The sequence below is a fragment of the Megalops cyprinoides genome, chromosome 2 (genome assembly GCF_013368585.1).
Source record: "Megalops cyprinoides isolate fMegCyp1 chromosome 2, fMegCyp1.pri, whole genome shotgun sequence".
Classification (NCBI taxonomy): Eukaryota; Metazoa; Chordata; class Actinopteri; order Elopiformes; family Megalopidae; genus Megalops; species Megalops cyprinoides.
The window spans coordinates 9221982-9245649 of record NC_050584.1 but is presented as its reverse complement, the minus strand read 5'-3'; the positions used below and the strand labels follow the sequence as shown (position 1 = coordinate 9245649).

The window sequence follows — 23668 nt, the reverse complement described above, 5'->3', positions numbered from 1 at the left end:
ATTTTCAGATTCACCACTACTGTTACCCCTCACTGTTACTGATACTAATATGTCTCTATACTGCTCAGCTTTTGCCAAGAAAAGGCATCAGCAACTTTGAAGTGCCAATGAACTTCAAGTATACATTTAGTTGTTTCTATATTTAAATCCAGTTCTGCGTGCTTGAAGTTACACATTGTGAAAAAATTAAATGAAACTTTGATCTATCCCGTAATCTAAATGAGGAACCCAACCTCCTTTAAGAGTGAAACATACACCTATGCAGAAAACACTTACTGTTATCATTGGCACTGACTTCACAGGGCCATAGCAATGTTATGAAATAATCAGAAATAACTGTATCATTCCTTCTGTTCCCAACCCCTAGCCCTGCTCATAAAGATGAAATTATCTTATGCATACCAGCCTATCAGTCAAATAAATGTTTTTTTCTGCATGCCAAGCAACTCAGCAACTCAAGTCAGTCACATGTTGAATGAGTTTAGAGTTTATTACATACAGTAGCAGTGGATGTCAAGAGAAGAGGAAAAATCAAATGCTTAGTCTTCCAGCCATTTACTGGAGGGTGATGTTTCTCATTTCTGATCCCAGTGAACCAATGTGTATGCTGGTGTTCACTTCAGCTAAGCTCAAGTAATTGTGTTTTAGCTGTTAACCAAATACTGATCTTGAATCATATTTTTCCGTTATCTGCTACCAGTTCCTTGTGAAAGAAACACACTAAAGGTGTATAAAGAAGAAGTAAAGTTATGTCAATATTAATTTGCAACTCTTCAGTAAATGTATACTATTACAAAACAGTCACAACCTAAAACAATTGGCTAATTAATTAAGATAATCTAAACTGGCCAGTTAATTGCACTTTCATTAACTTTTTTAACTTTTTGTCATTCATATGAATATGAAAGATAAACTGTGATATTTTGAGTTGCTGTAACTCTGTTGCCCAGTTGTATGGCTTAGCCAAGTCTGCTTGTATGTTCATATGAATGGGTAAAACTGTTAAATAAAGGGTGTGATAGGGGTCATGATGAATTTAGACCTTTGGGCTCACAAGTCAAAACAGAATCTGAAGCAGCTCTTATTCACTTAACACCTCACAACATCACAAAATGGGTGCACTCAGTTCAAGAAACAGCTGGGATATTTCAGTCTTCCAAAGACTTCTGGCACCAGTGACCAACCAAGCTTAATTACTTATTGGCCACCATCCTCCAAAAATAGCCAACCAGCTTCTTCCCATCAACATGGGACAAATAAAAATCAGCTGTTACCAGAGCAGGGCCAGAGAGAAGTATAGTGACACAGTCAGGGTTCCAGAAAAGAGTTGCAATACCATAGACATCTGACAAGGATTACAAGAACTCTACGATACTTCACCAGGACAGGTCAAGCACAAAAATCCAATGAGAAAGAACCGTTAATTTTGTGAGTACATAATGTTTCCAGCAGCAGCAAGTATAACTATCAGGGAATGAGTATGTTTACATTTTTAACTGTATTTTAACTGCTAGTCTTATGTGTGAGCACAAGTATAGGGAATGGCAAAGCAAGTTGTTTTCTGCCATCATTCTTTTTTTGTACAAGGAAGTACAGCAGATTTGTTTCTGTATGCTTAGAGGAAAATGTGTAACAATTAAACCAGCATTGTTTTGTCAAAATATTCATAGTTCAAGTCCTAAACAAGTATACAATCATGCTGAAAAAACAGATAGACAGACAGACAATTTTTGCTCAAAAATTTCTACCAAGTAGACTGGCTAAGTCATGTGCAATTGTACCGCTCTTGAGGTATAGAAATACTGTTGCTGACGTCTGCGTTGTCACCTCACTTGCTCCTGGTGTGTCTGCTGCCCCAATTCCTGCCAGTAATCACTCCTACTACTACTACTACTACTACGACTACTAGTACTACTACTACTACTACTACTACTACTAATAATAATAATAATAATAATAATAATAATAATAATAATATCTCATGTTTTGCCATACCAATTTTGTGAGGCTTTCTTCTATGATATGATCTGCCTGGAGAAACATATTCTAAATATATCACCATTTTAACCCAGGCTAAGACTTTGTATTGACGGGGTGTGGAAAAGGCAGCTGAAGCTTTTTAATACACCAACTACATCCTCCAATTTCAACAGCTGCCAGTGAGCAAAACCTCTTCACATAACTGAGCTTCTAATAGCTCTTTCTAATTCCCGGAGACCTCATAGTGGCAGTCAATACCTATGGAAGATGATTAACCCCCACCAGACATTTATGTCAATGTAGTCTCATTAAAGACATGTTTGGACTAGTGGCTAAATGTGTGTAGCAATTGGAATGTTACATATTATATCCACTATAATTAGAATCCAGAACACGCAGTCTTTGCCTATCACACCATATCTCTCTCTCTTGAGTTGGAGAGTGAGACCACAAAACTCCTTCCACTGTAAAGGCCAGGGACAGAACGATGGTCATGTAAATCAGGATGATTTAAGCACACCTACTCCAAGAGAAATGTTTGGTACAGCGACTCTTTTACCACTTACAGTAAACGTAATTGCTGACGCACTGCTGTTAATAATACATCCATTATGAAATTCACATCATACAGTTCATTTCCTAGATGTTAACTGCACAAAGCTGATTAAGTACTCTGCAAAAAAACAAAGAAAACGGTCATAGTTTAAAATGACAAAACTTAAATTTTTGTCAATTTAAACTTATGAAGAATCTACCTTACATATTTTTGTATACTGAGAAAAAAATGAATTTTAAAGAATATACGCTACTGTCTTTTCATTTACCATCTATTGAGCATGGGAAAAGACTGAAATCCTTGATTGCATGGAGAATCTGTAGATCATTAATAATCTGTAACCAGAATGGACGGACTTCCCAGGCAGCTACTTTATGCAGTATGTGATAATTACTTTCACACCATGAGATGGAAGAAGTAACACACTTTTCACAGGCACCAGTTTGACGACACAGATAAGAAGCATTCAAATACCACAAGGTTATTTATATCCCGCTATCAAGTCTTTAAGTATTCAGAGTTCAAGTCTCTTCAGCTGTCAGCCAGAGATTTCACCAACCCAGGGCTCTGGAAATGACATGAAGAAGCATTTTCTTCCCATTTTGAATCCAATATCAGCACCTAGGTTGTTGTCCATTTCTGCAAGGCTACATAGGTCCTAGCATCTTCTCTGGTTTCAAGTGATGTCATATTGCATTACCTCAACACAGGTTAAAATTTAGACATGTGACACTCCATAAAATGCGTGATAAGGCCACTGCATAAATGAGACTAAAGCTTTCTGACCTTTATCGTTCTCTTCTAACTCTTCTCATTCCTTAGTCAAAGAATGAAAGGCACCCATTGCATGTTTTAGTGCCTCAACCTCATGAACAGACATAGTTCAAGAGATATTGAGATATTCAATTTACTGAAACTAATAATCACTGCTTACATTTTTTTCCACTCTAATGCCGTACTTCTACCCCTCTGCATTGTAGATGAGAAGAGAAGGTCACAATTAGACTTCAGAGACATCCCTCCAATACAAGGACAAGAAAAAGTCTCAACTTCTGTGAAAGCCCTATCTGCTCTCTATCTGTCAAAAGTAGCAGCTGCTGACTCTACAGGAAGCACCATAAAACCAGTAAATGTAATGCCATTCATGGCATTTTAAAATTACTATAATTTCATATATGTGACTAACTCATGGAGACAGGTTAACTGTAGAATAGAAACATGATATTGACATCCTTATAATTAAAGAAACTACAGTATAAAAATGCTGTACTGTATGGACGTTTCTCTGGAATTGTGGACTCTCGGTATGTTTACTTCTTCCTGTCTGTATCGTAACCCTACTTTGCCACTGTACTGAAAATATATATATCTATTTCTAACAGGGTTATGTGGGGACAGATCATACTGATTCCACTGGAAAGAAAATCCAAAAAATCAAGGTATGTGGATAATATCTTTGCTAACATGCAAAACAATGTATCTTAGGGCAGGTTGTGAAACTAACAAGGCAACATGCTCAACAAACAGCATGACTGCTGTAAGCAAGTGTAGAACAAAATATCACTACAAAAATTTTACCATGTTAAGCTACATACCTACAACCTACATACATGATTGTTATGATGTATCATATTCATATATATATATATATATATATATATATATATATATATAGAGAGAGAGAGAGAGAGAGAGAGAGAAAGAGAGTATTATATATATAATATATTATAAGTATACAAACGTCACAATTAGACAGAGTATTATATATATAATATATATATATATATATATATATATATATATATATATAGAGAGAGAGAGAGAGAGAGAGAGAGAGTATAAAATGGTATTTGAGGTTACTGAGTGAGGTCCTCATTTTCTGTTCGGTTAAGGAGCTAAAACACCCATGATTCAAAGTGTAGATTAGTTGTATGCGGCATTACCCTTCCTGTAGCCAAGGTCTGAATTTGCCTACCTTGAATGCAACTGAGGGTGACAATACTAACCATTTTGGAGTTCAGCTAACCTTTTGAGTCCTGGCATGCGGTGATGATTTGATGAAGATGATTTGCAGTGATGCATGTCCTGTGGTGTCAGCACAATTCAGACAAGGTACAGTGTGACTTATCTTCTTATGCACCTGACTAAATGACATTGATATTATATTTATGTCTTTCACTGAATGAAGGAAAGTAACACGAACTCTTTTTTTTCAATTTCTAATCTAAGATGGCAGAAAAAAACCAACAGAACAAGCCTTCAGAGAGATCTAATCAGGTTTACGTAGGAAATTGCTTAAGTTCACCTCTTCCATCGGGACCACAGAAGGGCTTGCTTACCACTGAGGGCCGAAGTCAAGCCATCATACCTGTTTGCCCCCCTAAAGAAACCTTCTCTGCATTCTACCAAAAGAGACAGAAAAGCGAGCTGAAAAGGCTGTTCAGACACACCCATCCAGAAGTGAAGACCCTTAACGATGTAATAGATGAGGAGTTAATGGAAGTGCTAAACTCTGAACACACGCAAACAGCAAAGGACAATAGATATCACGGGGAGGTGCAGTCTATGCGATGGATGTTTGAAAACTGCACAATGGATATGATTGGGGATCTCCATACCTCTAAAATGAATCAGGGGGAGAGTGGAGCTTTGCAAGGGGGCAATGTCAAGGGTACCTCTTCCATACTTGAGCACCGTAATTCAGGAACTGATCAATGCACAGACACCACAGAAGTATCAACAAATGATGACGTCAGAGGAGATGTTCACAGAGCCACGTGGTTGTTTGAGACACAGCCATTGACCTCCATTAAGGAGCCAAATACAGTTGAAGAAGACACTGCAAAAACAATATTGAAGAATCCCATCCAAGCAAGGGATTTGAAAGGAGTACATCAGCTCTTTGAGGCCACACCACCAGATGGCTTGGGCCATGTCAGCTCTGCAAAGGATCAGAGCTTCCTCAAGCTAAACTCTGAAATCCAGGAGCCGATAGGGGATGTTCAGAAGACTGTCCAACTTTTCAAGACAGAGCCCTACTGTGCTCTTAGGGACAATGCTGGAAACATCCATGAGATCAAGTCCATCTGTAGAGAGGAAATACAGAGCAACCAAAACAGCAAAACAGCACACTCGTTGTTTGAAAATGAGCCACCGGATGTCATGTCAAGGTATGAAAATAATTCATTCCCGGAAAGTCAAGAAATTATAAAAGGAGACGTGAAAGCCTCCATCAGTAGCTTGTTAGCATCTTCTCTAGGTTGTAAGCCATCAGGTACATTCAGGCTAAAAGAGAATGAGAAAGGCAATGTTAGTTTAACCAGGAGCTGCATTGAAAAAGGAGATCTGAAATACCTGAAAAGCCTCCAAACAGACCCAGAAGATGGGTCTGAGAGTTCTCCCCAGGAACAGACTGAGATTGTGCAAGGAAATGTGAAAGAAACAAAGAGACAAAACAAAACAAAGAAACATCTCAAACAACACGAGGATCGGGTAGAGCATACCATGCTGGACACCGCACAAGGTGATGTTAAGACTGGTAATGTTAAGATGTTTTCCCCTGAATGTGCCACTGACCAGAGCTGCATGCAGGGTAAAGAGATGACTAGTGGAGATGTTTCTTCTGTTAATGGCTCTTTTGCAAAAACAGTCAAACAGCCTGTTGAGGTGGAGAAGGAAGAAATTGTTTCAGGTGATATCAAAGCAACTACGCTGCCCCTGAAGTGGGAAAAGAAGCAGGGCATGGTCATGAAGTGTGAAATTGTTCTTCCTGGAGGGATCTATGACCCAAATCATGCTGATACCTCAATCACAGGCCTAAATATTACACATGAGCAGAAACTGAATCAGCCCACTTTGATGACGGATGACTTTGTATTCGGTGGCATTAAGCCCATGATGCATTCTTTGAAGAAAGCCAAAAATCAGATAGTGTGTGAAATTACAGCAGCAGAAGAAACCCATGATGCTGCATCACAAGAAGCATCTTACTCCACAGAAACAGTGAATAAGAAGACTGCTGATACCAGTGGTAAAAAGGAAGAAGTGAGGACAATCTTTCAAGCAAAACTGGGTGACGTTGTGGCAGATGATCAAAGCTCAGATCTTCAGGCAGCCATGCAGAGTCTCCGCAAGGCCACACAGGAAGCTAAGTCTATTCAGCATGCGGTCCAAGAAAGGCAACAAGCTTCTGCTAAGGGAGACTCAAAACAACCAAGCCAGGTTGTTACTCTTGTGAGTTCAAGTGTCCAGCCAGAAAGACCCCACCCAACCAAAAAGTCTGCATTACCTTCCAGTAGCCAGCAGGTTATATCAGTAACCCATGAGATCACTGACTCTGATGAAAAGTTAGAAACCAGTGAGAAGTTTGAAGCTTCACAGGAAAATGAATCTGTAAAAAATTCAGATGGAATTCTTCATTCAGCTGTCACAAAGTCAGAGTCCTCTGTCATATATACTCTTGTAAAATTAGACAGTGATGCAGAAAGACAAGAATTTGTTGTGACAGGTGATATGAAAGTTGCTCCAAAGTCACTAGAAAGTTCTACAACAGAGCAAGGGCCTGTTAAAAACGAAGACATTATGAAGGGTAGTTTTCAGGCAGCTCTTCAGTCCCTAGGAAAGTCCAGCATTAATGTCTCAAAAGGGGGCTTCAAAGCTGCGATGATATACAGAAATGCAGGGCAGTGTCATTCACAGAGCAGAAAGAGCAAAGACATGGACAATGTTTGCAAGCTGTCTATTGTGGCATCTGTACCTCCATCTGATACTGAATTAGCCCCTTCGGTTTTAGTGACTGATAAACATCTACTGGACCTGACAGCAGTGAAAACAGTGCCCGTCATAGATTCTGTACCACACAAAATCACACAGACATTTTCTTCTTCGACTGCTTTGACAAAGCAAAACCAGAGCCCACCACCACTTCCTCCAAAGTCTAGTAGAAAGTCTACCACTCAAAAGCCAGTTATTCCTCCCAAACCAGACCACCTAAAAAAAACCCTTGGTCATCTGACAAAAACTATAGAGCACCCCCAGAAAACATTAGCAATTCTTCCCAAGTTCAAAACAGGGAAACAGGGTATGCTGTCTCTGACTCCTAAACCACTGTCCTATCAGGGAGAACTTCACAAAGACTCACAACTCACAGGGACTTCTGGAGACCCTGACAATGAAGAGATTATCTGTGAGAGATCAGGAGGACACTCCATACATGTTGGAGGCCTGAATGCACACCTACTTACTCATAAACAGGAAACTCTGTGCACAGAAAAAAATCAAAATATTGGAGAAAACCACCAAATAGAAAACATAAGTGAGGTAACCAGTGATGTAACTGAGAGGCAAATACCACAGAAAAAGAATGCAGAGGAGGAGAGCCAGGCATCTGTACAGGGACACTCAGAGGACAGTGAAAGCAGAAATGAATTTAGCCTTTGCTTTGAAGCAGCCCTTCAGAATTTCAGAGGAGAGAAAAAGGGTGATTGTACATATTTCCCAGTGCTGCCCAAGAAAATAAAAATGGGTCAAGAAAGCAGTAAGAAACACAAGGTTGAAACAAATAGATATGCACAGCTTGAACCACAAAGCTTGATTGTGCAGGAACAATGGTGCAACACTGATAACTCACAAGGTAGCTTCTCTTGTCCTGAAACCCACCAGCTTCATGTGAATAACTATGATCACAATCATGGTGAGCAGCTTGAACACCCAGAGAACAAGGCAGAGGTAAGGGAAAATGAGGCAAAGAGGGAGAGAGAGGATGAACCACAACAGAGTTTGTCAGTCCACAGGGATGAAATTATGAAAGGGAATGTGAAGGCAGCAAAGGAGATTATTGAAAATGCAAGGAAAGGAGAAGAAGTGAACACAGTTCTTTCCAAAGTCGAGGAAACTAAGGGAGAGACAAGCGAGGTTGATGTACAATCTTTGAAAAAATTGTTTGAAAATGTAACTGACTGGATTGCTGCTCCAGTCAAAATTATAAAGTTCAAAAAGCCTAAAGAAGTACAGAACATTGAAAAGACGGTGTTAATGAAAGATGATACCGAAAGTGTCTCCTTAGTGGAGGCCGTGTTTGAAGACCTTGCAACAGCAAGTGAGGAAATAATTCATTTAAAAGAGCAGACAATAGCTAGACATGTAGATATAGAAGATGCATGACAGACAACTTCTTATTATGTCTCCAATTTAAAATCTAAGTCTGACAACTGGGTTATCTGGCCTCTTTAAAGAATCCCTTGTAACTCAGGAAATGCCTCCCACAACAAATAGCACAGGAAAATTTAGTACTGTTGCCAGAAAAGCCAAACAAGCTCAAAACAAATGAGATAACAGGAACCAATCCAAATGAAATGCTGGTTGGTCAAAAAAAACAGTGGAAGTCAAAAAGCCAATGCTAAATGTATCACTTGATCAACCATGTACATTCTCCATCATCTGCTTCATTCACCTCCATTCAGTCTGCAGCAAGAAAACCTACAGTGCATTTCAAATAATTTCATTCCACATCAGATACTCTTCAATAGTTCAGCTCCAGGCCTGAGGAATGTCTGTCTGAGACAACTCGATGCTTCAGGGACTACAATGGCAGACATGGTGATCTGGTAGAAATGGTAAAATGGTGCTGAGTTCTCTACTAAGGACACCATGGACTGTCACCAGCCCCCTCAGTCAAAAAAGAGTCAGTGCACTCAAGGTACAAGCAGCTGGAAGGGATTCAAGACCATCAGTAAAAAATATGAGGAGACAGATTGCATTGGCAACAAATTTATCTTCACCAAGACCTTAACTGTTGATGCAGTGCAATCCAACATAAAGACTTCTATGTATGAGGTAGTTAGCAGCCCAATACATCATGAAATAATGGCATGCCCTGCAGTCCACTGATCTGTTTGTCCTTTCTCAGATGGACATCATGGAAACTGTACAGTGAAAGAGGGAAAACAGTCTTTGTCACATTTGGCCACCCACAGTTATAAAACATTAAAGAATTAAATTCAGTAGTGATGGAGAGTATGCCAGAGTATGCACCCTTGACTGTTTTCTCTTGTCTGCTTTCTTAATCCTGTTTTATAAACTTGTATAAATGTGTTCTCCCCCCACATTGCTTCCAGTCATTATTTAAATGCACTGTACATTTTTATGATCTTAGTGTAGGTTAGGGAAAGCCCAATTTCTCACCTGAATTTCTGGCACTGGTTTTAAGACCATCATAAGACTCAAGAAGGCATGATTTATCATTTGTAGAAAGTGCCTGCCTTATTCCTGCAATGCCAACTGGCATCCAAGACCTTAGGTGAACTGCATGACTTTTCCTTAAAATACAGTATGGTGTTAAGAGTAATAAATGCAATACAAGTGATAAACTGTATTCCAATTATAAGAGTTTTTTCATCCATCATTCACCATTGTACTCCAATGAGTCCATGTTGTTTCTTATATGCAGAGTTTTTTCTTTCTTGTCAAAATCAAGTGTTAGTACACTTATTATACTCTGTTAGTGTTTGGTATACTTATACTGTATCTGGTTGATTCCTACAGTATGTAGAAAATGGGGTGTACTCTACTTTTCCTCCAAAATGTAACGAAGCATTTACTGTTTTTTCTACTTAACAAGAGCATCAAAAAGAGTCAAAAGTGTTGACTTTATTTGGCACAGCTTTTGATCAAATATTACAAACATACTTTGCTGTATTGAATTTAATTAGTCTCCTGTGCTGAACATAATTTGTTTAGTTTACAATTTTTATACATCTATTCAATGTGTTTGAAATTATCTGCATGAAGGAATTTTCTGAAAAAAGTTTGAGGATAATTTAAGATTGGTACAATAATTATTTGTAATTATCTAATAATACTTATTATAAAATGAGTACTATTTTATACTGTTGTTGTTAATATTTTATTAATATTTTTGAATTAATATTAATTAAACAAGAAAATATATTTGTTTCATAGTCAAAGTTAAGGACTAATGTTGATTGAATCCAGACCTACATTACTGATAAAAATACTAGTACAGAGACTTCATTCATCTTCATTCATACTTGTTGGACCTGTTCATGCTGTCACTTTTAATGTGATGTCATTGTCATAGTTCCAGTCACCTGCAAGGGAAATGTGCTCTGCCTGTCTGAAACCAGTGTATCCAATGGAGAAAATGGTAGCCGATAAATTCATCTTCCACAACAACTGTTTCTGCTGTAAACACTGTAAGAAGAAGCTGAGGTAAGATTTTGGGTTTATTCAACCTAATCCAAATTACATACAACAAAATATTTTTCATCAAAACAGAATCAAGAATGTGACAACAGCTGTTGTTGTGAATTACTATAGCAATAAAGAAACTTAAAAGTTTGGCCTTAAGATACTAAATGTTTTCTTACCATCTGTAGTTGAAAACTGGAATATTGTCACTATGGATGGTATCCTTTCAAGGTTCGCAAAGCACTTTACAGTGAGGGGAGCTAACCCCAACCACCACTAACGTATAACAGCCACCTGAGTGATACACGGCAGCCATTTTGTGCCAGCTGAGGTGGAGAAGGAGGGAATTATTCAGCCAATTAAACTGGGGGATTCTTAGATGGCTTGACTGGAAATTTAGTCAGTACACCTGTAACGCCCCTCCAGTATCAATATGTGGTATCAATAAAGCATATATCTGTGTATTATTCTGAAACTATGAATCAACCAAAGATCAAGAGTTTGTTTGTTTTCCTTCATTGTAGCATTTGCAATTATGCAGCTCTCTATGGAGAGTTCTACTGCATGTTCCATTATCAGCAACTGTTCAGAACTAAAGGGAACTACGATGAAGGGTTTGGCCATAAACAGCACAAGGACCGCTGGCTTCAAAAGACCACACAGAATACCTATGGGAACAAGAGGGATCACACAGAGCCCAGTCTTGGATCAAGTACCTCTGACACTGATACAGGCGTCACTTCTGGTGAGTTCACACAACCAAATTTTTCCAGACACAGAACCAGAGAATATTCAAGACTCAAGGAACAAACTACCTTTGGCGCACAAATTTCTAAAGGTAGCAGATTAAAGGTTTTACTATTGTTTTTTTTATTCCTTTTTGGATACATTTTAGAAAACAATACATGTATAAGAAAATTTTACTTTAAAAGTATACTTTAAGAGACTATTTAGAGTGCTCTCCTAAGTCTAAACTATTTGTGTTTTCCCAGCATACACATCTACCTAGGTCTAGTTTCCTGAAGATCATCTACAACATCACTGTCACCCATCCGATGAGACAATTGTCCTGAACTGTTGAGAACTGTTTTGATATAAAAATTAAAGGAATGACAATACTGACTATGTGAGCTTGTAAGTTATGGTAAGGTAAAGGGTTAGGGTTTACAAATGCATCTTGTCATTGTAATATTTTTAGAAAATATTAAAAGAATTATAATGCATTATTAAAAGAAAAATAATCTTTCTTTATTCTAATCTGCCTGGATGGTGTAAAAATACTGCATTGGTCATTGTCATTGTCATTCTAAAGGGGAACTAGCTTACTTTATAACACAGGGTTACTCATACTCCTGAATATCAATGCATATCTGAAAACCTTACAACACTGAGCAGCAGGTACAGACCTTCAAAAAATGCCAAAATTACCTTCAGTGCAATCTGAGCTCTATGGCCCAGGTTCAATCCCAGCTGTGTCATCAGACAATGATGACTGGGAGTCCACTGTGGGCAGAATAAGTTTCACTCCACCAGGGACAGTTGTGCGTGTGTCAGCTGGCCCTGCTCCTCTCACCGGCCTCAGGCACTGTGTGATTTGTCAGGTACCCATCCATTGCTTGGATAATGTCAGGAAAGGAAACACCCATGCTCCAATGAGCACCCACTTCACTGTGCTGCACCGTGTGAGTTGTAACGTGAAAAAAAGGCACCAACAGCGTGCAAGTGTATCAGAGGATTACATTAGCCTTGTCTCAGTGCTCCTGCACAAATGCAGTAGCTGTTGCTGTGAGATGACAAGTATGACAATGGTAAATTCTAATTTAGGGTTGCAAAAAAGGGAAAATGCATAAAACCTCATCAAAACTACAATTTGATTTTAATGATGAAATCAGTATCATTTTTCATCTGTCTGTGTCTCAGCTGAATAATGTGATTTAACTACTCAAATCAATATAATAATTAAAATGTTAAATTTAAGTGTACAGACTTGCTTTGTTTACATTAAAATTTCATTGAATAAAATGCTATATTGTTCATTGGCTGCTGGCAGTTCCTCATTGTTTGTGAAACCCTGATATGAACTTGAATTTGAAAAAAAAAATTTATATCAGCGATTAGGCTAGCGAACATTATGAAAGCTGATGAACAGCTTGCATACACATCTCTGATCTTTGCACATTTTCTTGCATTATAAAATTGAGCAGTAAAACATTAAAGTAATTACAGTATGCGAAGACAGCTGATTTTCAAAGAGGAATTTTTCCTTCAATCAATGTGAAAACATGGGTAACACCTGCCTATACACAATATGCAAGAACACCAATGACCACCCAACCCATACAAGGGGACAACTGAGGACCACTAGACTAGTTAGCGTTGGCTGTACATGACTTAGTATACACACCTTTATTCTTTAGAGTTTCAAGACATCCTGCAGCGCTTGCTTACAACAGTCAGGGGTCCATACAACAAAGGTGAAGAAACCCTATTGTCAATGTTCAGATTATACTTTTTCTGCCATGCTTGACAAAACTGGCAATAAAACTCAGACAGGGGGACTAATGGGGTGGGGGGGGGGGTTGAGAGAACCAACCATGACAAATAGACAAGACAAGACAAATACAGCAGCACAACACGAAGAAATCTTGGGTGGCTCTAGTGAAGTTTTACATATTATAAACTGCCTCAGGAGAAATACTTACAGGTGTATTATTTAGCTATGCTACTAATGTGTGTTAGAATCGTTATAGACAGGCTTTGCCATAGTTTTGAAGATTATGACACCTAAGTATGAGCAAGCCGAATAAACAAGTGACAGCACAACAAGGAAAACTGAGGCTGAGATTATCTTCCTTTTCAAACCCTACCTGCCGAAACAGCACCAGACTTCTAGCTACCTGGCATTTGCAAAAGGGTGTTTTTCATCTCTTTACATTCATTCTGTTTTCTGGAAAGAGATCTAGCTAGATGACTAACACAGTGGTAGCTAGTATACTAGAGACTTGCAAGTACAGTAGCTAGCTGGTATAGTGCAGATGTTCTCATGGAGCTGCTCCTGGGGGAGGACACAGACAGATTGTGGCACAAAAACACGCATGAGCATCCATCTTCAGCAGACTGTCTGCCTCTCGCCATTTACGCAAGACCAATGGTTGTGCAGATGCAAACAAATGATGGCATTGTTTGAGATGTATGTATGTGAGATGTATGTGCCATACTTTCTGTTTGCATTGTGAAAGCTCACTTCCTGGGCCAGGCCACATGACCACAGTGATAACAAATCGTTCTTTATACAATTTGCATTCATAATCATTTGTTCATATTGCTGTAGGAATTCAGTATAGCTGTTAACAGCTACATTTACAGTTAATTTTTGGTCCCACTTCAAGTGACCCCAGTACATACTGTATGTAAAACCTAATACACTTTGATACAGGGTTATGTTCTCAGATCAAAAGCAGATGGGGACACATACTGTGGGGCATCCATGCAAGATATTTTTAAATGGCTTTCAGGTGGTTAATTTATGTTTTCATATTCCTTGAATTTCAACAATTGCCACATAAAATTAATGTATAAAGTAGGCATTTTCTCTCACACCTTGGCATATGTTCCTGTTTGAATATGGAAATTTTTTGTTTAATTATTGGTGTATTATTGATACTTACTACTGTTAACACAACAAATTATTTTTTTATATTAACAATGTATTCGTTCAATTTCAGCATTATAGATATGACTTAAATGTTTCCAAACAAAGCCTGTTCCCTTCACAGAGCAAACCTGCCTTTCAACATAATTTGATTAGCTAGCGAAACTTCATAATGCTTCAATAACGTTAGCTTCCTCAGTAACCATGTCTAGTGACTAGCTACTACTGGACATTACTCAGTGTATGCTGCAAGGGGCGGGTGTGTTCCCTAGTGACACTCACGTCTTGGAATGTTAACCCTTTCACTAGTAATTGTGAAACATCTCCGATGGATTTGGTTTATTAAACAACCTGAGATTGCCCTCAGACCGTGGCGATGCACCTATTTTCAAATTGTTTTTAACCGTCCTTTGCGAATTTGTATCCTGTTTCATTGTGCCAGTGTGCATCACAGGCTGTTAATCCTGCGGGGTTTTTTTCTAAGAGAAATATTTCTGAATTAAGATACTGAATTACGATTAAGCGCTTGTCAAACCGAAGATGATAAAAACATGACAACGTAGAAGGCAGTAGATTAATGTTTATCTGGAGTTTTCCATTTCTTTCTAATAAAAAATGTTGTTAGACACAAATTCAAATGTGAGCTATAAAAGAAATGTAAAAAAATGTAAAGAAACATATATACACTATATATATATATATAGTGTAATTTTCATTCTGTACAACATTTCCTTTTATTATTACATAGTAGCGGGGCTAAAGCATGGAAAACATGACTTTTACAAGTCAAATGAAGGCAAATTTAAATAAGATATAAACTCTGTGCAACCAAACGCAATTTCATATAAATACCATGAAACATGAAAATGCAACTTTTAAAACACCATATTTTATAATTTAGTGCTCTTCTCTTGTGCTGTGCTGTCTTGTTGAATGTGATTGTGTTCATTTTCAGTACTTCTTTTTTCAGAGGGCCTGTAAAGACATTTAGAAAATAATTTATCCACTTGATTAAGTGAACTATTTCTTTTGTAATAATCATACAAGAGTGAGAAATGAACTTTCATGGCTTACATGTATGCTCTATACTGTAAAGGCTGTCAATCAACATCAGAAATCATAATTATAATGTCATAGAGGAAATGAACAGCAACACCTAACAGCCTGACAACATTCTCAAGGAAGGATACAACCCAATTATTGTACTGTCTGCATAAATACTGGACTGCTGAGACCGCTTGCAGACAGGCTGAAACACTCACCTCTCACCTCTGCTGACTTAAGTCCACTGCTATAAGGTTAAGAATGCCAGTGTTGAAAGTTGTCCTCAGCTCTCCTCAGTAACATTTTTAGAATTATAATAATAATAATAATAATAATAATAGTAGTACTGTGTATTTTTTTTTAACTGTTGTAAGCCATGTTTAAATGGGTAGAGGTAAACGTACTTGATATTTCCCATGAGGGGATCTGTGTGATCTGTCAGTTCTGTATTCAGTGTCTCAGGCAGCAGGAAGCACATCCCACCACCAGCCAATGGGAACACTCCATAAATGACCATGGGAATGGCTTTGTGATAGACCTCCAAGAGTCGGACCAAAGGGGCCACAATACCTGCCACCCGGGCACACATGGAGTTCAAACCCACTCCATTTTGCCTGGAGAGAAAACATACATGCAGATAAAATTCTAAACAAACACACAACAGACCATTCAGACAGGGCAAGATGTTTAAGATTTTTTTGTTTAAGATGCAACTTTTTGCATTTTGCTTCTTAAAGTTTACCACAAGAAAAATATTTAAATTGGGATAATACTTTTACCCTGTGGTATCAGAGTCTGATCCTCATTCCAACACAGGTCTTAGATTTCTTTAAATTTATGGATGAGGTCACATGGAATTACAGAAGTCACTTCCCGGGACTATTACCACACATACATACAAATGTCAAACGTAGCGTGGCACAGTGGTTAAGGAACAACAGTTGTAACCCAAAAGCTGCAGATTTGATTTTCAGGTGGGACATTGCTTTCTGAAAAAGTTAAAGTATTTATTCTGAATTACTGAAGAACCACATAGATAGATCATCTACATGAGCTCACTAAGAAGCCCTGGAAAAGGGCATCTTCGTATGAAGCGAACAGTACAGCAAATAAATTGGACTTACCGTACGACTGTTGGGTACAGTTCAGCAGAGTACACATATGCAACGGAGAATGAGGCTGCAAGGGTAAACTTCCCAAGTACGGCAATGACTGTCACCACCACCGGCAGGTCTGTAAAACAAAGGCACTGTTCTCGCATGCATCCACCAAGTCAAAAAGGGTCCTACAGAATTTGCATTGACTACTACATGACAGAATATAGACAGTTCAATAGAAAGAGTCCAACCTGTGCACGAAAGCAACTGGAAATATTGTTTATTTTAGCAAATAAAATATAGTTGTTTTTTTTTCAGAGAACACCAAAGGTATAGCTTTCAATCTACATCCTGGGTAGCCAAGTTTTATGCTTTGTATTATGAAATTAAAAGAAATCTGGAGGGATCACATAAGAGTCATTATATAATTTGGGGTACATTCCGTGTCCATTGACGATAATTGTATTTATTCTATTTTCTTCAAAAAAAAAAATCATATTTTACCTATTAATGAAAAGCATGTTATAATATCACACAAATATTATGTGCATCCTATGCTTAATTTAGCTTGAAATTTGTCATGATGTTCCTAAGCTGAGGGTGTCTTGGTTTCAAAATAATGAATAAAAACTATTAAAGTCAACAACAACTATTTTTTATTTATTTCAAAAGTCTAAATACTAAAGAAAAATTATATTTTTTAAATCAATTTTCTCATTTAAATAACTTAAATATCCTAATTTATTAATGTCCGCAAAAGTTCTCTCAACTATGTTACTAACAGAACTCCCCCCTGCAACTCAAAAAATGGTTTGTCCCAATACCGGCATGACCAGCATCACATGATGTCATTTTACTCTGTGGTGGACATGTTGAACACATTGCTATGGTTTACAATTTTTGAATGATTTTAATTCAATTATATGTTCAAATTTTACATTAACCTGTTCAAGAAAATGACATGTGGTCAGCCAGACAAAGGTCTACCATTGAAATTAATGGTCAAAATAGGGAAATTGTTAACTATGTTACCTGTCAACTAAGTTAGCCAGTAGTCTACGTCATCAGTCATCATTACTACATCATTATCATTATCAGTCTACATATGTCACAACACACATTATTCATATGGGCACACTTTCCCTTTCTCCCTCATCAACACATTTTTTAATCCATTTTTTTAAATCCAATTGTTTTAAATAGATGTCAGCAGCTGAGAAACAGCAGAGATACAGGGCTCGTCGGGATGCTGATCCTGCAAGAAGGGTAGCATATTTGGAGAAGCAGAGAGAGGCATGGCACGAGCTCAGATCACAGGGAAAGGTGAAAACAGCGGCAGAGATGAGTGAGAGAGAAAAAAGAAGCAAGAGGGCCTATTGGAGGAGAGCACAGCAGAGAAGCAGAGAAAGAAATTGCAGGCTTGACAACTTAGGACAGTCCAGACAGTCAAGTTGTCCGTCAACCTCAAGAAAGGTAGAGATTTATGATAGCAAGACAGAAACAGGTTTATGTATTCTACAGGAAAATTGTGTAAGAAAGTAAAAGGAGAGAAAACTCAAAATTACACAGAGAAATTGAAGCATGGAAATATTTGCTCAACAAACTAAAAAGAAGAACAGACAAACTACACAAAAGACTTTCATTGTCAACTATGTTACACCTCATTTTTTCAAATTTAAAATAACTAAAATGGTACTTCTGATATCCTTTAAAGTATACTGTACATCTACACAGGTTGGAGTTTTGCATGACATCTCTTAAAACTATCAAAATGACCTGTATGGTAGTTTTATAATAAAAAATATTACTGTCCTTAATGACAGTGCTGAACATATCACATGTATATCTGAAAAAAAATTCAGATATACATGTGAAGTGCGGGATTGAAGTGCAGGATTTAATCGAATGCCTGTAATGACATCCAGTTTGTCTGTAACATAGTTGACAAACTGAGTAGTGAAAACATCCTTTCCCTTAAAAAAATCAAAAAAATGTTAATGCTTTGCAACTAGCAAATATGTTACACTGAAGGAGTATACTAACTTGAACCACTGATTGTTCTATTGGGAAAGAATATTGTTTTTTGTTGATGTGAAATGTACTCCAAATTATATAATGACTCATAACAATGCAAAATTTAATTAATTCTAAAGATGTAGATTTGCCCTCAACAGGTGAAAATGTTCTGTAATGATACCACTGTATTCAATAACTAAGAAGTTAGTGTCTTTTTTAAAGTAAAAAACTGATAACTATGTAGCCTCTCCATGCATTATAGTTTCAGAACCACTGGTCAACACATTACCCTCTGGAACTGCCAGAATGCTCAGACAAGCCGTCCCACCAAAGACCAGGAAAACACATTGGCAGTTTCTCCTTCCAAAGCGTTCAAGCATGGGGATGCACCCCAGGCGAGCTGGTAGCTCAGCCAGACCAAAGATGAACTGTGTGAGATAAACATCAAGGCCAAAATTGCCCACATTCAGGCTCAGTCCATAATATACCAGGCTGGTCACAAACCTGTGAAGGGAAGAGGATGCAAAACATAACTTCACATAATAACATTGACTCGTTGATAACCATGACATTGGCCCAAATTTAATATAACATCATTGCGGTTTATTCAAGAACTTACACGGCTTGTTGTTCAATTCAGCACCTGTGAAATTCATGTTAGAGAAATAACTAAAAAAAAGTAATTGATCATTGATCATTGATCATTATCACAGTTGGCTAATGAAAACAAATCAGCTCTGGTAAACATTCAGCGCTTGAGTAGACATAGCTTTGACATTTAGTATCTAGGTTAACATTTATGTCTTGAAAACTCCATATGACAAAGTAGAAAAACAAAAATTGCAAATATCATGCAAGCTTACCAAACATAGCTCATAGCAAGAGCACGCTTCCTCAGGTAGGGAATTCTGAAGAGATCCAGCATATTGCCTGTCTTGGTTTCTTTCTCAGCTTCCATCTTTAGAAAGATTTTATTTATGAATTAATAACATGCTGAGTTAGTATTTCAATAATTCTGTGTCACATATTAGCCCAATTTAGTAGCAGAGTAAGTAAATTATCTAAAATCAAAGCTTTTCACAATAGATAAAGGCTCGGTATCATTTTGTATCCGATCAAAGTCCCACAAAGCAAGACTGTCGATGTATTTTGACACACTGGTACACATTTCCTGATTATTACATCTTGCCTTGAGAGTGATTTTATTTTACCTTTGCCCTTTTCCTATTATTGTAATGCTGATACCAGTACCAAGCAGGGATACTGAATCACTAAAATTTTCCCTGAAAATAATTTTATCACTGCCCTTCACATTCACACAAGGTTGCATGGCAAGTGTGACTGTTTCAGCAACCAACAGAAGACTGGAATGGAACAGAAAACTTGGGGAAAAAATATCCAAATGATTATCACTGATATTTTGTGACCATGCTGTCCATTAGCAAAGATTCAAAGAACGCCTGAATTGAGGGATCACATGGTCACAGTGTGACACAGTATGTTTTGTTGAAAACATCTCCTATGTCTGATTCATTTTGTTCAGACATATCTACTTTGATTTTTTTTTTTTTTTTTGCCTTTTGGGATTGAGTCTTTAAATCTTATATTCTGCCTTTAAGCCAACTTTTTTTCCCCAAAGTGGAAAGCAACATGGTGAAATAGTACTACTGTAAACCACATGTGAAAGTTATCCATTTAGATACTAGCTCAAATATATAGCTCAGATTGGCTGCAGTGGCCCCTGTAAGCTATGGGCACAGGCACCTTGTCCAGAAGCCCAGCTGGCACCTCTCTCTCATTGGCTTGTGCTGCCTTCAGGATCACTGCCTTGGCCTCCTCCTGCTTGCCCTGTGTCAGGAGCCAGCGTGCCGATTCTGGGAGAATCCTGTGGGAAATAAAAACCAAATCACTTATGCGTGTGAGTTAGAAGAGGGAAGGGATGCTTATGGCACTGCATTCACAAGCAGAGGCAGGTGAGCTCAAAGCCTGTGAGTAGATAATGCACTTGTGCTGCGCCAGTAAAATCATATTACATATGTGGAACACAAACATAAGCCTTATAGTTCTCCCCATAGTCTCCAAATAAGTCACAGCACTTAGCAAATTAATATTGTATTGTCAATATGTTGCATCTTTTTCCCTCATCTCAACACATTTCTCAAGTGACTTTGATTAACTAAACTCTGGGAGAAGGACTGTCTACAGTTGTGTGGAGAGGTGGCCCAGAGACTGTCTCACCAGTAGTAGATGCCAAGAGCCAGGACAGGAGCAGAGAGCACCAGCTGCAGTGTTCGCCAGTCCCGCACTCCGTAGGCAATGCCCGAGAGAAGCATGAGACCCACGGCGAAGAAGCCATGGGAGAAGATGGTGAAGAAGGATCGCTTGGAGGTGCCACACCACTCAGTCCCTTGGAAAAACAATGAAGCATTTCACAGTCTTTTAGCTTCAGGTTTTCAGGTTTTCATAGACAATCATGGCATTTTGAATTATTCACCCATTAAAAAAACTCCATCAGAGACCCTGTATTTTACAAAGTATAGAATGTGTATTCAGTGAGTGTACTGTTTACACTGTACAGGACATCACCTGTTAGTTGCTTAAAACCACCTGTAAAATTTCTAAATAACTGATGGTTCAGTTTCTTTGTATGAAAGTTGATAAATGTGTATTGTTAAAAATACATTAGACTTAAATACAGTCCCCTTGTAATTGTGTATGCCAGTAGCAATTTGCAAATGGCATGAAAAAAAGATTTACCCAGAACAAATGTGTTGATGGAAATCCCAGATATTGTCATGCCAACCACAAATCTGAAGGCAATGTAGACATAGATGTTGGGTGACAGGGCAGCTGCCACCCCGAACAGAAACTGCAGAAGCAACGACAACAGGATCACTGTCCGGCGACCAAACCTGAAGACAAAGAGAACACTCAGAATTCTTACAGTATCACTGTCCTCTGATGGGGTTGTCACACAAAAAAAATGAGATTTTTTCATTTGCAACGGGAAAGCAAATTAATGAGACTATACAACAAAACTCTAATGAATATGTCATTGCAAAGTTCAGTATAACCTGAGCACAAGTAATTAATCCATGTAAGTTCCCTTAATTTTGGTATGATAATTGTATTAACTTACTTACTACCACTCGTAATTTCTGTTATTTTATGGAATAATCATAATAATATTTTTTTACTACGGTTACACCATGATGTCCTGCATTAGAATAAAATTAATTTACAAGTGACCTTGCAATCAAGAACTGTGTGAAGCGATGAAATAGAGTGTAAAAATTTAAACTGTACTTGTCTGCCATTGTCCCAAACACCAGGGCTCCAATGAGAAGCCCCGCCATGTAGATGGATTGTGAGGCTTCGTTCAGAGCTCTGTTGTCACACACCAGGTCAAACTGTGAAGGATATAGAGGAATGGTTATCGTGGTGTGGATATTACAATGCTCTCTGCTGTGCATTGTCTCTCTACGAAGGTTCAACACACATTTCCTGGAAAGATTTGGAAAGCACTACTTTGCCAATCCTGTTTTATCACTGTAAGAATTATATTTCAAACTTGTGCTGCTTAACATAACACATCATACAAGTCATTCATGAGTAATATATTCAGAAGTAATAATTAACAATCAGATGATGGAACAAAGTTAACAGCTAAAGCCTGTTAATGGTTTAATTTTGAATCTCTTGAGGACATGAAGCACCTCTGTTAAGGCTGATAGGCTCCTCTTAATTTAACCTGGGGCACATGTATGTGCTCTTCATTTTGTAGCTAATGTGTAATGACCCCAATGCATTATATAAATATGAAATAGACTATGACACAGTGTCTGTGTTTTATGACGGTGGCTTAGTTCAGATAAGATACCTTACAGTTTAGACAGCAGACGTTTCCAAAGTGTTTTAGGTCATACAGCGTATGGGATGATAATTCATACCATAGTATAAACTACATATGTGTACACATTTGGATAAAGGTCAGTAATATCTGCTCTTGCTGTGTAAAAAATCATTTGTATTATTACACAACATGCTGTTCCAAAGACACATAAAATGGATCTGATTCAAGTGTCAGTAATACAAAATTCCTACAGTAACACTATAAGGAGGCACAATATTTGGCAAACCCCAAGTCATTCCACCTTTGGTTTGTTTATCAATCATACTTCCTAAGAAAAGCATGAGACTTACTTACTGTGTAATGCAATCAAAATATGAATAAACAAATCCATTATTAATTAAAGAACTTATCAGAATTGTGATGGCTTGGGGATATAAAGAGCATTGTTGCTGTTAACAGAAAAGATTAAATTAACACAAAGAAAGTCTTAAGCTTTTCTTAGTTAGGGTGACTGAAATCAGTGCAATTTGAAATGGCTTCCATTTCTGGCATTATCAGGTCAGTCCATTGAGAAATTTTAGTTTTGTTTAAAGAGTTTTCAATGCCCCCGGATTATACTGTTGATCATTTGTTGGTCCTCCAGTTATAGAAAATATTCTGTTGTGCCCATGCCGTCAAATTCTACCTCCCTTGTTAAGACCTTCTGAGGTAGAGAGACAAGGGTGCACAGTAAAAATCCCTTTTTGACCCAAATGTACTGTACCTCAGTCACCAGTGTGGTGGTTCTTGGGGGTGTCTCATACACCCATCCATCTATGCATGTAGAGGTGCTGTTGATCCCATAGGTTTTAATGGACTCCAAGTCCCAGTCCACTGGCTTGAACATCAGACAGCTGTCATAGGCTCCATCTTGGTCCACTGGGAGGGTAAGGTTCTTTTGCTCGTCCTGAGACAGATTGGGTCCTGGTCCCAGGATCCAGTTGGTGTTGCAGTGATGTGGCATTTTGAGGCCTGTGAACACCTGGCCAAACATGTGAAACGCGGTGAAGATGTTGGGAATGCATATTGCCACCAGCAAGCGCTTCTGAAAGGTCCCGAACTCCCCAATGGCCGATAGGATCTGCCCAAAGCTGTTCATTCTCCACGTGGTGGTTCACCTCAGACACAGGGTTATCTCCTGGGTTTCAATTGCTTTTTTCACTCACCATGCTCAAATATATAAAGCCAAATTAATCTTTAAACTGACACACTTATCTGGCCAA

At 38.1% G+C, this 23668-nt stretch overlaps 1 protein-coding gene across 1 annotated transcript; it reads right to left on the bottom strand.

Moving 5' to 3' along the window:
• Positions 1–15286: 15286 nt before the first annotated feature.
• On the bottom strand, positions 15287–23562 carry LOC118795501 (solute carrier family 22 member 13-like). The gene is made up of 10 exons (XM_036554028.1): positions 23170–23562; positions 21860–21963; positions 21311–21465; positions 20792–20960; positions 20318–20438; positions 19417–19511; positions 18843–19057; positions 16565–16673; positions 15845–16054; positions 15287–15371 (listed from the first exon to the last, which is right to left on the bottom strand). The coding sequence occupies exons 1-10, from the start codon at positions 23542–23544 to the stop codon at positions 15287–15289; spliced, it is 1638 nt and encodes a 545-aa protein (XP_036409921.1). The 5' UTR covers positions 23545–23562.
• Between the last annotated feature and the right edge of the window lie 106 nt (positions 23563–23668).